This window comes from Babylonia areolata, chromosome 9, assembly GCF_041734735.1.
Source record: "Babylonia areolata isolate BAREFJ2019XMU chromosome 9, ASM4173473v1, whole genome shotgun sequence".
Taxonomy (NCBI): Eukaryota; Metazoa; Mollusca; class Gastropoda; order Neogastropoda; family Buccinidae; genus Babylonia; species Babylonia areolata.
Window position 1 is genome coordinate 44,150,492 of NC_134884.1, and position 17,145 is coordinate 44,167,636.

At 43.8% G+C, this 17,145-nt stretch overlaps 1 protein-coding gene across 1 annotated transcript in view; it reads right to left on the reverse strand.

Moving 5' to 3' along the window:
* The window catches only part of LOC143285652 (phagosome assembly factor 1-like), a 51,266-nt gene that overhangs the window by 18,292 nt on the left and 15,829 nt on the right, over positions 1 to 17,145 (reverse strand). Inside the window, exons 4-10 of the mRNA XM_076593048.1 lie at positions 13,082 to 13,125; positions 10,602 to 10,681; positions 6,708 to 6,787; positions 5,640 to 5,743; positions 2,044 to 2,156; positions 911 to 987; positions 288 to 428 (exon numbers count right to left, since the gene is read on the reverse strand). Coding sequence (XP_076449163.1) covers positions 288 to 428; positions 911 to 987; positions 2,044 to 2,156; positions 5,640 to 5,743; positions 6,708 to 6,787; positions 10,602 to 10,681; positions 13,082 to 13,125 — 639 coding nt within the window. The remainder of the gene's footprint in view (positions 1 to 287; positions 429 to 910; positions 988 to 2,043; positions 2,157 to 5,639; positions 5,744 to 6,707; positions 6,788 to 10,601; positions 10,682 to 13,081; positions 13,126 to 17,145) is intronic.

The window sequence follows — 17,145 nt, forward strand, 5'->3', positions numbered from 1 at the left end:
AATTGTCACTGAACATTCCATGTCAAGAAACTAGAGCTACGCATACCACTGTATACAAAACAAGCACAACAAGACTATTCCAAAGGTTCGTTTCCTCAACAGGCACACACAAGAAGAAAACCACAAAAATCACCGTCCCAACAGATATACCAATCAGCCTATTGTTCATCTTGAGTTATATCCTTCATTCCATTTACATTATTCTCCTGTGATATTTTTTATTAAATAGAATAATCAAAAAAAATATAAAAAAAGAAAGAAGAGAAAGGCCATGAATGGAAACTGACCACGCCCAAAGTGAAGTAGTTGTAGAAGTAGTCAGCATTGCGGGTGTGCACACGCTTGTGAGCGTCGGCGCTGTGGATCTTCATTTTGTCCTCAGACTTGTAGAACACCTTGCTGGGAGCGCCCAAACACATCACCACTTCCTACACACACACACACATCTGAATACAACTTACAAATAATAAGTTGCAGTTATACAGAAAGACATACTCTGTGTGTGTGAATGTGAGTGCATGCCTGAGTGTGTGCAATGCAAATACACATAAAACCTCCATGCCACTATTTATGCAACTACTTTATCCATCAAATACTGCTGTTGTGCAGGCATGTGTGTACAGAAGGAACAACTACAGGCCAAAAAAAGTACACTTACATACAAAATGGAAGTAGGAAGAAAAAGAAAGGATAGAGGGAATTTGGAATTGGAATTACACCGGTTTATTCACAATCAAGCCACAACCCTGTGTGAAGGAGTATACATACGTAAACAAAACACAACTCAAGTAAAATACATAAACAAATAAGGATAAATAGGAGGGAGAGTAGAAAGGTGGGGAAGGAAAGAGAAAGATTTGGAAGAGAGAGACAACCATGGAGAGAGAGAGAGTTTATGTATCCCCCTGACCTGGCAAGAGTCTCCAAAGCGAACCACTCTCTCCACCAGCTTTTTTCTGGGGTCCGTCAGCTTCATCTGCCCATTGCCTGAGGCAGCCACACACAACACAAAACACCATCAGTGTCTGGTCACTTCTTTTTATCTGAATACATGCAGCTCGTCCAATCTGATATATGCCAGAGAACATGTGTCTATTGTTTATTGACATGCAAGGATTATATGACAGATTAAAGAAAGCAACAAGCAAAGTATTTTTAAGGTTTGTTGTGCAGTTTTTCAACTGTTTTTCATGACTGACTGTAATAGTGTACCAGCCAAGGGAAACTTAATGGGGTTTTTTGAAAACTGTATATATATATCTTAATTTCAGTACTGTTAGTCAAAATCTTTTAATGTGCATACATACATGCTTACACATGCAACCAAGCCCACTTCTAGCTGCTTGGGCAATGTTCGAAAACTGGTTGTTGTTTTTTTAAGTCTAACTCTCCCTATATGGTTACTGCTTGAGATTCATGATCTGAGAACTTTTTTGAAAATGAAAACAAAATACCGGTAGCTAAAACAACAGAAAAAAGATATCTATATATATATATACAGATACATATACTGATATAAAGAGAGAGCAATAAAGACTAAAAACATTCACTGAAAGCAAAGCGAAGCAGTTTTCAGATCGCAGTATCACTTTCCTTTCCAGATGACTAGCAGTTACATATTATTGATGCTGACAAACTTAAAATCACCCACTTGTAATTTTGCACCAGCATATCAACCCATCCCTGATTCATAGCACTGTCATCAAAATGTCATCCAAGCCAAGACGTTTATATTTCAGGAAACCTTGTGAGGGTACAAGAAAATGTAGTGAATTGCAAGTAACACACACAAAATAAGAAACACAAGTGGTACAGATGTTCCAACTGACTGGTTAATAAAAAGAATTAATATCAGTACACACAGTTTCAGTTTCAGTAGCTCAAGGAGGCATCACTGCGTTCGGACAAAACCATATACGCTACACCACATCTGCCAAGCAGATGCCTGACCAGCAGCGTAACCCAACGCGCTCTGCACACACAGACATACACACACAGACACACACACACACACAGACACACACACACACACGGATGGCCCACCCTCTGTAATCAGGATGATCTTGATGCCCTGGGTCACATTGTTGTCTCGCAGAACCTCCAAACATTCCAGGAAGCAGTTACCATGGAAACATGTTGCTGGCAACGTTGGTGCTCTGAAATGCATTCAGCACATATGCATGTCTAATTTGTCTTGAATGTTGATTATATGTAGCAAGAGAAAATATTCCAAAAACGGAATACAATGTGAGTCAAAACATTTTCAAATAAAAAATGTCCATGCTGTGGGATGCAGGAAAAAAACTTAAGGAAAACTCCGAAAAGTGAGTTGAAAAAGTAAAGTTGTTGATACCAAAGTATGAAAAGAATAACCTAAGACAAAAACTGACAGACAACAATTTTCTATCCTCTGTCCTAATGCTCTCTGAAGAATTTTGATACTATTACTACAGAATACATTGTTTAAATGAATAAACAAAACAGAAACCAAAAACAAAACTATACAAAAAGAAAAACAAATCACCTCTTGTGACTATCATAGCCTTCAGTTTTATCCCCCCAAAAAAAGCCCCAGAGGACAGGCAAACTAACATGTACATAAGACTGAAAAATATACTTTTCATAAAGTGTACTACTAATCTACACGCAGGTGCATTATCTAATTCCTAACAGTAATACTTAGAACTATAAAGTCATGTTCTACCTTTTGAAAAAGGTCATTGGATTACCAACGGGGGAGGGGGGAGGGGGGTATTTGTGTGCAAATGGTAAGCCTTAAGAAAAGGAAAATCTTGTAGCCTGTAACTCAAATAAGAAAACTGTCCATTGCTTCTTTGAAAATTCTTTTTTTTTTTCTTCTTCTTCTTCTTTTTTCTAATGTTTCTCCTCACTTATACTGATTTCTCCATTCAAGACATCTGACGGATGCTAACTCATAGTTTCACAGTGCTCTGCTTCCCTTTTTGCAACAAGTGAATGTCAGAGGAAAAATTAACTGCTGCTTTCCATCCTCAGTACCAATACACAGTTACTGCCCTTTGAATGATCCATTCCAAAAAGAGAAGCCTTCATTCACTGTTCCCAGTTCATTTACAGGACACATGCTTTACAGAGGCATAAAACATGTTGCAAATATCAAAGGTGTTATATATATATATATATATATATATATATATATATATATATAGACCTGTACAGAAAGAGAAGGATGAAAGGCTTTGACAGAGGAACAGAGAGCAAACAATAGTAAACAAGGAGAAAAAAAAGATGGTGAGAGGAGAGGCGAAAGAGGACAAAGACTGATAGATGACACACAGAGAGGACAAAGACTGATAGATGACACAGAGAGAGAGAGGACAAAGACTGATGGATGACAGAGAGAGAGAGGACAAAGACTGATGGATGACAGAGAGAGGACAAAGACTGATGGATGACACAGAGAGAGGACAAAGACTGACGGATGACAGAGAGAGAGAGGACAAAGACTGATGGATGACAGAGAGAGAGAGGACAAAGACTGATGGATGACAGAGAGAGGACAAAGACTGATACTAGTGATAGAGAGGACGAAGACTGATCGATGACAAAGAGACAAAACAAAGACTGATAGATTAGATGACACACAAAAGAAAGGACAAAGACTGATGGATGACACAGAGAGGACAAAGACTGATGGATGACACAGAGACAGGACAAAGACTAACGGATGACACAGAGAGAGGACAAAGACTGATTCTAGTGATAGACAGGACTAAGACTGATGAATGACAGAGAGAGAGGGGACAAAGACTGATGAATGACACAGAGGGGACAAAGACTGATGAATGACACAGAGAGAGGGGACAAAGACTGATGAATGACACAGAGAGAGGGGACAAAGACTGATGGATGACACAGAGAGACGGACGAAGACTGATGGATGACAGAGAGAGAAGGACAAAGACTGATGGATGACAGAGAGAGAAGGACGAAGACTGATGGATGACAGAGAGAGACGGACAACGACTGATGGATGACACAGAGAGAGGAGGACAAAGACTGATGGATGACAGAGAGAGAAGGACGAAGACTGATGGATGACAGAAAGAGAAGGACAAAGACTGATGGATGACAGAGAGAGGAGGACAAAGACTGATGGATGACAGAGAGAGACGGACAACGACTGATGGATGACACAGAGAGAGGAGGACAAAGACTGATGGATGACAGAGAGAGAAGGACGAAGACTGATGGATGACAGAAAGAGAAGGACAAAGACTGATGGATGACAGAGAGAGGAGGACAAAGACTGATAGATGACACAGAGAGAGAGAGGACAAAGACTGATGGATGACAGAGAGAGAGAGGACAAAGACTGATGGATGACAGAGAGAGGACAAAGACTGATACTAGTGATAGAGAGGACGAAGACTGATCGATGACAAAGAGACAAAACAAAGACTGATAGATTAGATGACACACAAAAGAAAGGACAAAGACTGATGGATGACACAGAGAGGACAAAGACTGATGGATGACACAGAGACAGGACAAAGACTAACGGATGACACAGAGAGAGGACAAAGACTGATTCTAGTGATAGAGAGGACTAAGACTGACGAATGACAGAGAGAGAGGGAACAAAGACTGATGAATGACACAGAGTGGGGACAAAAACTGATGGATGACAGAAAGAGGAGGACAAAGACTGATGGATGACAGAGAGAGACGGACGAAGACTGATGGATGACAGAGAGAGACGGACGAAGACTGATGGATGACAGAGAGAGAAGGACAAAGACTGATGGATGACAGAGAGAGAAGGACGAAGACTGATGGATGACAGAAAGAGAAGGACAAAGACTGATGGATGACAGAGAGAGGAGGACAAAGACTGATGGATGACAGAGAGAGAAGGACGAAGACTGATGGATGACAGAAAGAGAAGGACAAAGACTGATGGATGACAGAGAGAGGAGGACAAAGACTGATGGATGACAGAGAGAGACGGACAAAGACTGATGGATGACACAGAGAGAGGAGGACAAAGACTGATGGATGACAGAGAGAGAAGGACGAAGACTGATGGATGACAGAAAGAGAAGGACAAAGACTGATGAATGACAGAGAGAGGAGGACAAAGACTGATGAATGACACAGAGAGAGGGGACAAAGACTGATGAATGACACAGAGAGAGGGGACAAAGACTGATGGATGACACAGAGAGAGGACAAAGACTGATGGATGACAGAGAGAGGAGGACAAAGACTGATGGATGACAGAGAGAGGAGGACAAAGACTGATGGATGACAGAGAGAGGAGGACAAAGACTGATGGATGACAGAGAGAGAAGGACAAAGACTGATGGATGACAGAAAGAGGAGGACAAAGACTGATGGATGACAGAGAGAGAAGGACAAAGACTGATGGATGACACAGAGAGAGAAGGACAAAGACTGATGGATGACAGAGAGAGACGGACGAAGACTGATGGATGACAGAAAGAGAAGGACAAAGACTGATGGATGACAGAAAGAGGAGGACAAAGACTGATGGATGACAGAGAGAGAAGGACAAAGACTGATGGATGACAGAAAGAGGAGGACAAAGACTGATGGATGACAGAGAGAGAAGGACGAAGACAGACGAAGCCCACCACCTGCACTCATCCAGACTGCTGCCGCTGTAGATACACATGCGTGCCACCACTGGTGAAGCCCCATTTGGGAACTGAAGGGACCCCAGTCCATGTGCATAACGAGGCTGTTCATGAAAGAGACACTGTACTCTTGAATTTAGTAACCACCAGACAACATGTGCATTACTTCTTTCAGTCTAAATGGTGCTTTCAATCACATGGCCTACTCACCCACTTACTTCATTAATAATTTATAATTCATCTGACACGCAATGAAATGTAGGATATGTTCCACACACATGTACAAGTGTGAGTAGTGGTGAGAACAAGACTTGGCATTAAAATACTGATTAAAATACTAACAACAAAGTTTCAAAAACAAACCAGTGTGGAACTCTTGCTCCATCTTTTGGTGTAGGGGACATTACAAACATGCACAGTGTGTATTGAGAGGCATGGGGATGTGGGGAGGCAGGTGTGTGGTGGGGGATTAGGGGGATGGAGGGGGTGCATGTGTATATGTGTATGTATGAGGGTGGGTGGGTGGGTGGGCTTGTGAGTGTGTGTGTGTGTTGTTTCCATTGCCCAAGAATCCACTTTCATACAGCAGAGTCACAGTAGACACAAAGATGGGACCTGATGATAGGCCACAACTAATAACATAGCTGGTGTATGTATACAGATCAACACAGATAGCTAAAATGCTGGAGGCAAAAAATTGCAACAGGCTGTAATTGTGAAACAATTTGACAGTTGCTAATTTCTGCTACTTTTAACAACCATAATAAATATATATGATATCAAACCCAAATGATATATTTGCATCAAACCCAAGATGAAAACTTGTAAGTCTCTGATTGCAGAGCATATAAGGCAAAACGAAAGACAGACAAAAATATGTGGAGAGAGAGAGAGAGCTGAGCTGTGAAGACAATGTCTGACAGACAATCCAGCAGACACAGAGAACAAGTCAATCAGTGTGTGTGAGTAAGTATACAAGAAAGGTGAACTGGGACAAACAAGTACACACACACACACACACACATACATGCATGTATTACAGATTACAGAGGGTGTAATGTATCTTACCTCAAACTTGGAGTCAATAGGAAAGTCAAAGGACAGTCCCCGGAAGTTCAGAACAAACAGCTGTTTTTCGGTGATGTAAACTGCAACAGATGTTCCAGTCATGTGCATAAGTCTTTCTGAAAAATAAACTGCAAAACATTTTCAGTTCACTGGTCTTCAAAAATCATGTAAATCTTTCTCTTATCACCAGTACATAAGTTTCCTGTGTTACATATGCTGAGTTTCCCTTTTCAGGAAATGATGGCTTACACAACACTGATTCCATTCATTCTTTCTCTCTCTCTCTTTCCTTCTTTAAGCAAGTTTGTCACTTGATGTATCAAATTACTACTATTGACTGGCCTTTTGCAGGACCAAGACTTGTTATGTATTGTCTTGTGCCACCTTTCCTTTTTTTCTCTTATTTTCCACAGGAGATATCTCTATGTGAAATTTGGGCTGCTCTCCTCAGGGAGAGCACACTGCAGCAAGCACAGCCACTCAAATAATTTCCTCTCCAAGTGTATTTATATTACTATCAAAGTTGAATGTTCTGAGAATTTTGCCAGGAACAACTGTTTTATTACCGTAAGTTCTTTTAATTCAAGGTGCAAAAAGTACATGCTACACACGGAACCTCTGTTTATCCCCTCATTCAAATGGTCTCTATTTTGAATACCCAACACCATCCAGGGAGCCTTTCTGTTTTATGCTTTTGCTCTTTTTTTTCTTTCTTTTTTTCTGGAAATCACCTATAAGAAATGTGTTCTTTTTAATCCTTACTGTGGTCTTTTAGTTAGAAATCATGGGATCCTTGGTAAAAAGTATACTTCCAGAGGGTCACCTGCAGTATGTCAGGGATGCATATCTATGCATTATCAGAAGCCCTGCTTGCTGGACTGCAGTGTATCATTATTTGTTTCTGGCCCTCATACACAATGTCAGGTTTGTTTACAAAGACTGGTTTAAAGTCAATAGTTAGAATAAACTGATGTAGGTTCCTTTTTTTTTTAACTACACAATTCAGGACCTTTTTTTTCCAAAGAGAGATAGCCAAAGCCTTAAACAGATCAACTTCAAGGCTCATGAGTTCTTCAAACCTTACCCAAGCATTGTGGAACAGAAACATAGAGGCATTTCTGACACAAGTTGTGACCTTGACCTTGATCTTTCATCTCTTCTGCTGACTTTTAAAAACATCAGTAACCAATCAATACACTAGATTTTGTTTAGATCTGCAGAAAAAACCCAAACTCAATCATACTTACAAACTTTTTTCTTTCTTCCAATTTACCATGTTATGACCTTGACCCTTTTACCTTATTTTTTAGGTTATTGCTCTTACCATGACAAACATTGCACCAAATTCAATGAAGATCAGATGCAAAACCTGATCTATCTAGTCTTCAACTGTTTCAGTTTCAGTTTCTCAAGGTGTCACTGTGTTCAGACAAATCCATATACACTACAACCCATCTGCAAGGCAGACACCTGACCAGCAGCATAACCCAACACTCTTAGTAAGTCTGTCAGGCCTTGAGTGCATGCATATATATATATATATATATTGTGTACCAATCAGAGTGGATTTCTTCTATAGAATTTTGCCAGAGAACACTCTCGCTGCCATGGGTTCTTTTTTCACTGTGCCTTGTGCGTGCTGCACACAGGACCTCGGTTTATCGTCTCATCTGAATGACTAGACGCTCAGTTTCATTTTCCAGTCAAACTTGGGAGAAAGGGTAAGAGCAAGATTCGAACCCTGACCCTCTCATTTTCTGTATTGGCAGATAAGCATCCTGACCATTCTCATACCTTCCTCCTATTTCAAGCTTTTTCTAATCTTATGCCCTGTTGTGACCTTGATCTTTGACTTCTGATCTTGAATTTCAAAAGCAGTATATTGTTACTAGGGCCTGACATTCTACTAATTTAATGAAAACTGGATTTAAGTTGTGAGCCCCCTCTACATTTTTTCTTTGCCAGTTGAAGAGCTGACCTTTTGACCTCTCATTCTGCTATAATATGCAATGGGGATGAAAATATTGGTCTTATTCATAATAGCTAAGTTTGATTCCTATGTCATTCATGGTAAAATCTATCTGACTGAATGGGAGGGGGGGGGCGAGAGGAGCGGACTGTGGGGGTTGGAGGCGCGGGGGGGGGGGGGGGGGGGCGCGCGCGTGCAACTGCAACAGTGTGGCTGCACACAAGAATATGTGAAGTGGTGTGTGACCAGCGAAGAGAGGGAAAATAACGTCCAGGAGCGTATGCCTTTTGCAATGACAGTGACTGACAGTGGGTGGAAGAGACGGGGGGTGGAGGTGGCGGGGGTTCTTTGTCTAAGAAAAAAATATCTGCTTCAACTGATGAAAAACCAGGTGCTGGGGATCTGACAACACTGGTCCCATTCAAAAAAAAAAAAACAAGCAGATCTAAACAGGACAAAACCAACTCAACCCGACCTATCAGTCCACATATTTTCTATCCAGGTGGCCGCGTTTGTGTCCCCTAGACAGTCTAATTGAAGCCGACGTCTCAAGAAAGCACGCACCGTAATTTCAATGTCAAACCACAGTTCCCGAATCAAAAACATGGTTGCGTCGCCGCCATATCGTTCTCCAGCGAGTGAAGCGCCATCTATCAACGAGGCTGACAAAAACGGGAGCAAAATTTTTAATCGGCACTGTCGATCTCGCTGAGCCCGGAATTAAATGGACTTCTAACCGTGGGTAAAATGCAGGGCGAAGAAAAGAACGACCGATACCGTTGCCGATAAGTTTGTTTCCTGAATGATCCGCATCTGCTGGCTTCGCACACTATTTCCGTGCCCCTATGCTGCGGGGAGGCTTTATTTTGACTGACTGATGTGGAAATCAAAATGAATTGAATCAACTTTACCGAACATTTTCTTTGAAGGAAAAAGAAAGCAAAATAAATCTTGAACGTAAATTACACCTGATATATTTGAAGCATGCGTCCGGAAAAAGGATGGTTTTCTCGTCCCCCAGAAACAAAAAGATTGGGTCAGCGAGGTAGACTACGGGTCGAACTTCCCTTCTCCAGCCTTAACTAAAGTTAATAAATGAACATGCCAGGCCTAAATAAATAAGGGCTACTAAGAAATTACTTTGTGTCTATGTCTGTCTGTCTGAACAAGTAGCAAATCCACATCCTTTGCGAACGGAAGCAGCTCGAATCTGGTAGACCGAAAGACCAGTTTCGGCGTCTTCTCAATTTCGATGGCCCTGGTTAAAATCAATGTCTGGCCCTGGTTGGGCTACAGGCCTAAACAGCAAATGATTCACAGTTTGGGAGAAATTGTGGTTGGGGCAGAGACTAGAAGGAGACGGAGAGACGGAATGGGGAAGTGGGACAAAGGTGCGAGAGACAGACAGGCGGAGAGAACTCAGTACGGTTTAACTGCGGGGGCCTCTGGCCCATTACGATGGGGGAGAGAAAATGCAGAAAACGCAAACTTCTTATTTAATATGTTCGCTTTGTATAATCATTATCAATACAGCCAGCTTTGCCTAAGTTTAATGCTTTATAGACACAAACTGCTAGCACTTTCGTCAAATATTTATTTGTGTTTGACATTATAAGAGTTAATAGAGACAGAATGAGGGAGAGTAACAGAAGGACGAAAGAAAGAAAGGGGAAGGAGCAGATGAGATCACGAACAGATCTCCACTCAGACAGGTATCTTGAAAAATAAAACAACAATCACACATGTACCAATGAAACAATAAGACAAGTAGTGATCAACAAAATCTCCCTTCAGACACACACACTTTTCGCCCTTCAGACATTGACTTTTCGCTCAGACAGGTCTCACAGCACGAGCACAGGTCTGAAGAGGGACGGGGGGAAAAATGAGAGGCAGGGGAATGAAAAGAGAAGGAAGGCACCCACCTCCAGGATGTGTCGCCCCGAACGACTGGTCAATCTGCTCTATGGTGGGCCGCACCTGTGGGGTATTGAAGGCAACCCCGCTGTCCACACACACACACACACACACACACACACAATGTTACTATTAATCGCACACACGTAACTAGTAGATCCTTACAAATTTATCCTGTTCACACACACACACACACACACACATGCGCGCACGCGCAAGCATGCACACACATACATTCGCGCGCGTACACACACACACACACACACACACACACACACACACAAACCCAACTTAGATTTGGGGGGTTCTCATGACAAAGTAGATAATTTTAACATTATTATTCATCACACTGGATAATTCCGCACACTGATCAGTATTGGAGACAAAAACACCAGCAAACAAATCGCTCTCGTTCCCAGCACCACCACCACCCCTCCCACCCCCCTTCTCCCGGTCAGCCGTGGGTGATCGCCGCGGCTTGTCGCTGTGTCAAACACACTGACCAGACCATGACGGTCAAAGACATCAGTGGGACCTTGATAGCTGTCCGATACGCGGCCGTAATGAACTCTTCATCTGCGGGACACGAGTCCATCCATCAGCAGCAGCACAAAGCTTCCTGGGGGGGGGGATTCAGAGTCTCGCGGCTGGAAAAGTGCACTGACAGAATACAGCTTCAGTTTGGGGGCAGATCCGATCCGCATGTTCCCGTTTCGCCTACTTTTTGATTGTGCCGCCCCCATCAATTTGGCTTCTAGCGAGTTTGACTCTTGGTCCTGTTTCGCCTTCCCGCCGTTCCCATTTCGCCCATTCATCTCTCTCTCTCTTTCTAACAAAAAGACAGACAGACAGGCACAAGCACACAGACAGGCACACACACACACACACACACATACACACACACACAGTGAGAGAGAGAGAGAGAGATAGAGAGAGAGAGAGAGCAACTGAGTACATGGGCGATTTGGGGATAGGCTAATCGAGATCATCAATTTCGTGATGGGAGAATTAGTTCAGCTAGTGGATGGTTCAGTGCTGCACAAGCTCAGCTTTTTTCTCCTTCGCAAATAGTTGTATTCGTTTTTGGGTTTTTGTTTTTGTTGTTTTCATAACGTTTATAAACATTGCACTAAGCGATTAAGCGATACAGATACAATTCATCACATTATTACATCACACGTGAATAAAAAGAAAAAAGAAAAAAGAGACATGAAGAAAAGTGCGCGCATTTGGTCAAATATCTCGCCGCTGCCGAAAAGAGTTTTACAGCTCCAGTCCTACTGTTTCCCAGTCTCATCAATGAAGGTGTTTGTACTTGGAGCAAATATCATCATCATCATCACCATCACCATCCGTTCCAAACCACCGTGCGACACAGAGAAGGGTCGCCGATGTTTGAAGTGAAAACGCACGCACGTACACACACTGACACATGTACGCGTGCACATTCAAAAACGAAGACACAAACACGCGCCCACAAACATACAGAAAACCCGGAATCATTGAAAGGGGTATGTATGGAGAAGGTGTGGGAGACAGTGAGAGGCAGACAGACAGACAGAAACAGAGACAGGAGGGGAAGGGGCCGGGGGTTGGGCGCGGGAGAAAGAGCAAAAGGAGATGAACAAACATGGTGAGAGCTCAGAGCGACATAATTTCAAAGGTGCGAGTTGCACTGCTTCTGTCATTTCCTTACAATTACACACACCTCATCATCCTACCATGCACGCACATACATATCCGTACAAATGCACTAACATACACACATATGCGTGCATACATACATACATATAAATATACATAAATGTGTACACACAGTAAAGTGATAAAGTAAGAGAAGAAAAAGAAAGAGCGGCATACATTTTTTCTTTGCTGTACAGCTATTGCTAAACACAACAGGAGGAAAAATCATTGTGTTCAATGTGCACAAAGTGAAAACTTAAAATACTGGCGATTTCTGAAAACAACACTTTTCAAATGTGCAGTATGTTCGAATTTTTTTTCCAACTAGTTACCAGCAATGAATCTGACATTTGAGCAAAAGCATTCAAACCGGGGAGATGTCTGCGAAATGTCTCTTTAATGTTCCGCATCAAGCCAACTTAAAAGGCGATGCTATTGGATTCTTTGCTTGGATCCATTGCAGGGGCTTATGCCATTTTCAAAACTTAGCTTTCTTTAAAGCACCTCTATTAGGCCAAGACCCTTTCTAGCTGTGACAATCGTTCGTCTGATGACAATTTATTCGGTAAATAACAAAAAAATCAAAGTATTTAGTTCTTTAACACTTAGTAGCAGAATGAACACACACACACACACACACACACACACACACACACACACACACACACACACAATGTATTATTCATGTATCCACAAACACAGCAAAAAACTTATGAGAATATCGAACGCACTCCTGGCAATCTCTCAACGAAACAGAATCAGTTGAAAATGGAAAATGGAATGCTCCAACTAAATTGGTACTCACCAGTATTTCAACTTCACTTTGCTCATGTTGTTCACCTCTATGATCTGGAAAAAAAAAATCATTCAAAAATACATTTTTTAAGGACTTGCACATGCAAGCGCGCGTGTGTATTTTTATATGCACATGTATGCAGGCAAATGCAAAACTGAACAATTGTGAGAACCAACAGACGACAGACAGGCAAACCAAGAGTATCACACACACACACACACACACACACACACAAAGGCTGGAGAAGGGGAGGGGGGGAATAAGGTGAAGGGCGGGAGGAGAGCGTCCTTTTGATCGATCCGATTCACTTTCTGTTTTCTTAAAAGAGAATGTGGAATGGAGGGGGTGGGAGGGATAATCGGCGTGGGTCGGAGCGAAAACAAAAGGAAAAAAACAGAAAACGGAGAGAAAAAAAAGGAAAAAAAAAAGGGGCAGCTGTGTGTAAAAGGAGCACCTCAGTGAATGGCGTCGGCGTTGCAAATCGTCCTCCGCTGACCGCCATGTGGCCACACACCCCAAAAAACAGAACCTGGAAGTGGTCATTGCAGGGTAATTAAAGCCCCCGGGCACCCTCCCCGCTCTCCACAGCTGTCCGGCGTTTTGTCGGCACATACACAAACGGCATAGGAGAGAGAGCAAGGGGAGGGAAGAGAAAAGAGAGAGAGAGAGAGAGAGAGAGAGTGGGGAGAGGGAGCGGGGGGAGGGGGGTTGCAATCGGACAAGGGAGCAGGAGGGGAAAGAAAAGGGTCTGGACACAGTGCAGGTCAACGTCTTAGATGGCTGCCTCTCCGGTGCGCGACCTCTTCTCTTCATCAACAATGCACCTCTGCTCCCCTCCCATATGCCCCCCCCCCTCCCAACTCCATCCCCACCCTTCCCCCGTCCCATTTTCTCTGCCTCTCTTTACCCCTAGCCGCAAATATCACAGCCACTTCATACCATCCACGCCAAAATATCCCTTACCCCCCTCCCATCTTCCCCTCTCGTGACACCACCCATTCCCCCCCCCCCCACACACACACACGCAGAGAGAGAAAGACAGACGGAATTTGTTACGGTGCTTAATTTTGGTCAATTTTAGATAATCAACAACGAGAACTGGGCAGGCATGCATTCCAATCAATTTAATTACCTTACATACACCAAATGAGTACACGAAATACACTATTTCGCATCATAGTACATGCCAAATGGTTTTGTTGCCGTGCATTTCTGGTCGATCTTTGTCTATTAGCAAATAACCAGACGGAAAAACGATGTACATTCAACCAATTACCTACTCCACCATGTGGCATTCGTTCTTAAGTTCACGCAGATGACACTGCAATATGCTAAGCTGTGACCCATCAAAAGAAAAGTTCTGTTCTCTTAAGATCTTAAATTCAACATCAGCTATGATTTCTCTCAAAAAATGTCTCGATTTTCTTGTTTATTGTTAATCTGTCACAGTTCTAGAAACGTAAAACACACAGAAAAAGAGAATTTGTCATATTTTGATTATCTGTGGTATCGCTGTTTCTTAATAACGAAGCCAACATTTGCGTTGTTAAGTTTTGTTTGTTTAAAATAAATTAATGTCATTATGATGTCCATTTGTAGATACAAGAAAGCAAATCGTATACTTCAAACAACATATTTTTGGTGTATGTGAACGAAGCTTTTGTCCTTGTATGCTCTGCAGTGCTGCTCGGTTATGATTCACTGATCAAGTTCTCTATGAGCGCTAATGAATGAGAACTGAATTTCACTTCTGGCCCAGTAACAACGCAATAATACCAACGTGGAGCAAGCGCGCGTGCAAGCGCGCACATGCACGCACGCACACATACACACACACGCTCGCTCTCTCTCGCTCTCTCTCTCTCTGACCATGAGTCTGAGCAAGAATGCATAGAACAACCAACCAACCAACCATACGTCTTCTGCCTAACGGTACCTTATGCCGCTGTGATGAGTCGACACAGCTGCATAAAACATACCCCTGTCACAGTACACCACCACTTTTTGCATAGCACAAGGCTACGATTATCGAGCCAACTCATGAATAAGTAAGCGGGCCTGGGTTTTGTATCGGGCCTTATCCACTCATTCCCATCTCTGGCGCGCGCTCCGAACAAACACATGTTCTGCAAACAAACACACGAGACCAAAAAAAACAAAACAAAAAAAAAGACGAAAAAAAAGGGGGGGGGGGATCTTCACATCTGGGCACCTCCCCCTTCTCCCATCCCACCTCCCCCTCCCTCCACGTGCTCTCCACGGGCGGGTGGGCAGGTCAGTGGGCACGCGACGTGATCAGCACCCGCCTTTTGACGGACGTACAAATTGAAGGTTTAAAGCCAGCTTTTCCTTCCGACTGTCTTACAAAATTAATGCGAAAACAGGAGGGAGAAAAAGGTAGAGAAAGAGAGAGAGAGAGGTGGGGGGGAATAGAGAGGTAGGTTGGCTGGGTGAATGGGGAGACAGTGGGTGGGGTAGGTGCAAGGGGGGGGGGGGGGGGGGAGTAAACTGAGGGTGGGATGGGGGATCGAGGAAGAGTCCAATAAATATATATATATATATAACTGCCTAGACCCTGGCGTGACAAAAAAAAACGGTGTGTGGTGGGGATGGAGTTGGGGGTGGGAGGTGGGGGGAGGGGCGCTGAAAAGGTGCAGATATGTGTGTGTGCGTGTGTGTGTGTGTGTGTGTGTGTGTGTTGTGTGTGTGTGTGTGCGTGTGTGTGTGTGTGTGTGTGTGTGTGTCTGCTTCAAAGTCTCTTTCGTACCACCCCACCACCCCCCCGCCGCCCCCCGACCCCCCACCTCTGTCAGTCACGACACATGTCGCCAAAGACCCTGCCCCTTCACTGACGAGGACCCGGGGCCAAAGGCCAAAGGTGGCCGGCCCGGGGTCACCCTGGCACGCGCCCGGGGGTCAGGGGGTAACAAGCTGACCCCCCCTAATCAACACAGGTCGGGTCAGGGTGCGCCCGGCCCAGTCTTGGGCCCGTGTTTCCCATAATGAGACGGGCTGAGAAAGATAGAGAGTGGGAGAGAAGTCCACTTTGTTGTCTCCACGGAAACTTGTAGTGTGGGTTTGTTGGGCTGATCGTGCTGACAGCACACACTCCTTAGTCTTTGTTTATCTCGTTAGCAGAGACTCCGCAGTTCAACTCTCACCCCTCCTCCTCCTCCTCCCACCTGCCTCTCCAACCCCCCACCCCACCCATCCGTCCTACCTACCCCACTCCCATTCTCCTCCTCATGAAGGTCTCCAGAGGAACGATGAACTGTTGGCAGGCTTCCGGATTTGTCACGAGACCTTCCCAGTCGCCTTACCTTGTCCATTCTGGGGTGTTATGTTTCGTTTTTGTTTGATGTTGTTGTTAGTTTTGTTATTCTTTTAACACAACGAAACCCTGTTTTCGTCCGACATATCCAACTGTGGTATATCTATTCATTCATTTAGCCACTGGTGCTTTGCAAGCAGCATGTCTGCCGGTGTGTTTAGATGGAACAGCTGATTTCAGTGATTTTTTCTTGACGTTCCGGAGGAATCGTGTTTCTGGGGAAGTTCACATCACTAATGCCATGTGTACAGCGTTATCATGTCCAGCTTTTTTCCCTTCAATCTTCGTGTACTCACCTTTTCACAGTCCCCCCCCCCCCACACCCACCCTCCCACCCCCCCCCCTCAAAAAAAAAAAAAGGGGGGGGAGGGGATTTCTTGTGCCCCTGGGGCAATCTTCCATCTCGCCATATTCTACAAACCGATTTATATCATCACCGACGATAAAACGGTATCTCTTTGTGTGTGGGAGGCGGGGTGGGGGCCTCTCTCTCTCACACACACACACACACACACACACACACACACACAGACCACAGTTAAAGAACGTGTGGAGAGTGGGAGGACGGACGGTGATGCTCAGCACTGCCATCAGAAGGTATTGATCTCACCGAACCTCTTTCCTCGGACATGTCCACATACCTTGGTTGTATAGATGGCTGTCCTGCACCACCGAGCACAGTGATTGGGTTCACACACACACACACACACACATACACACACACACACACACACACACACGC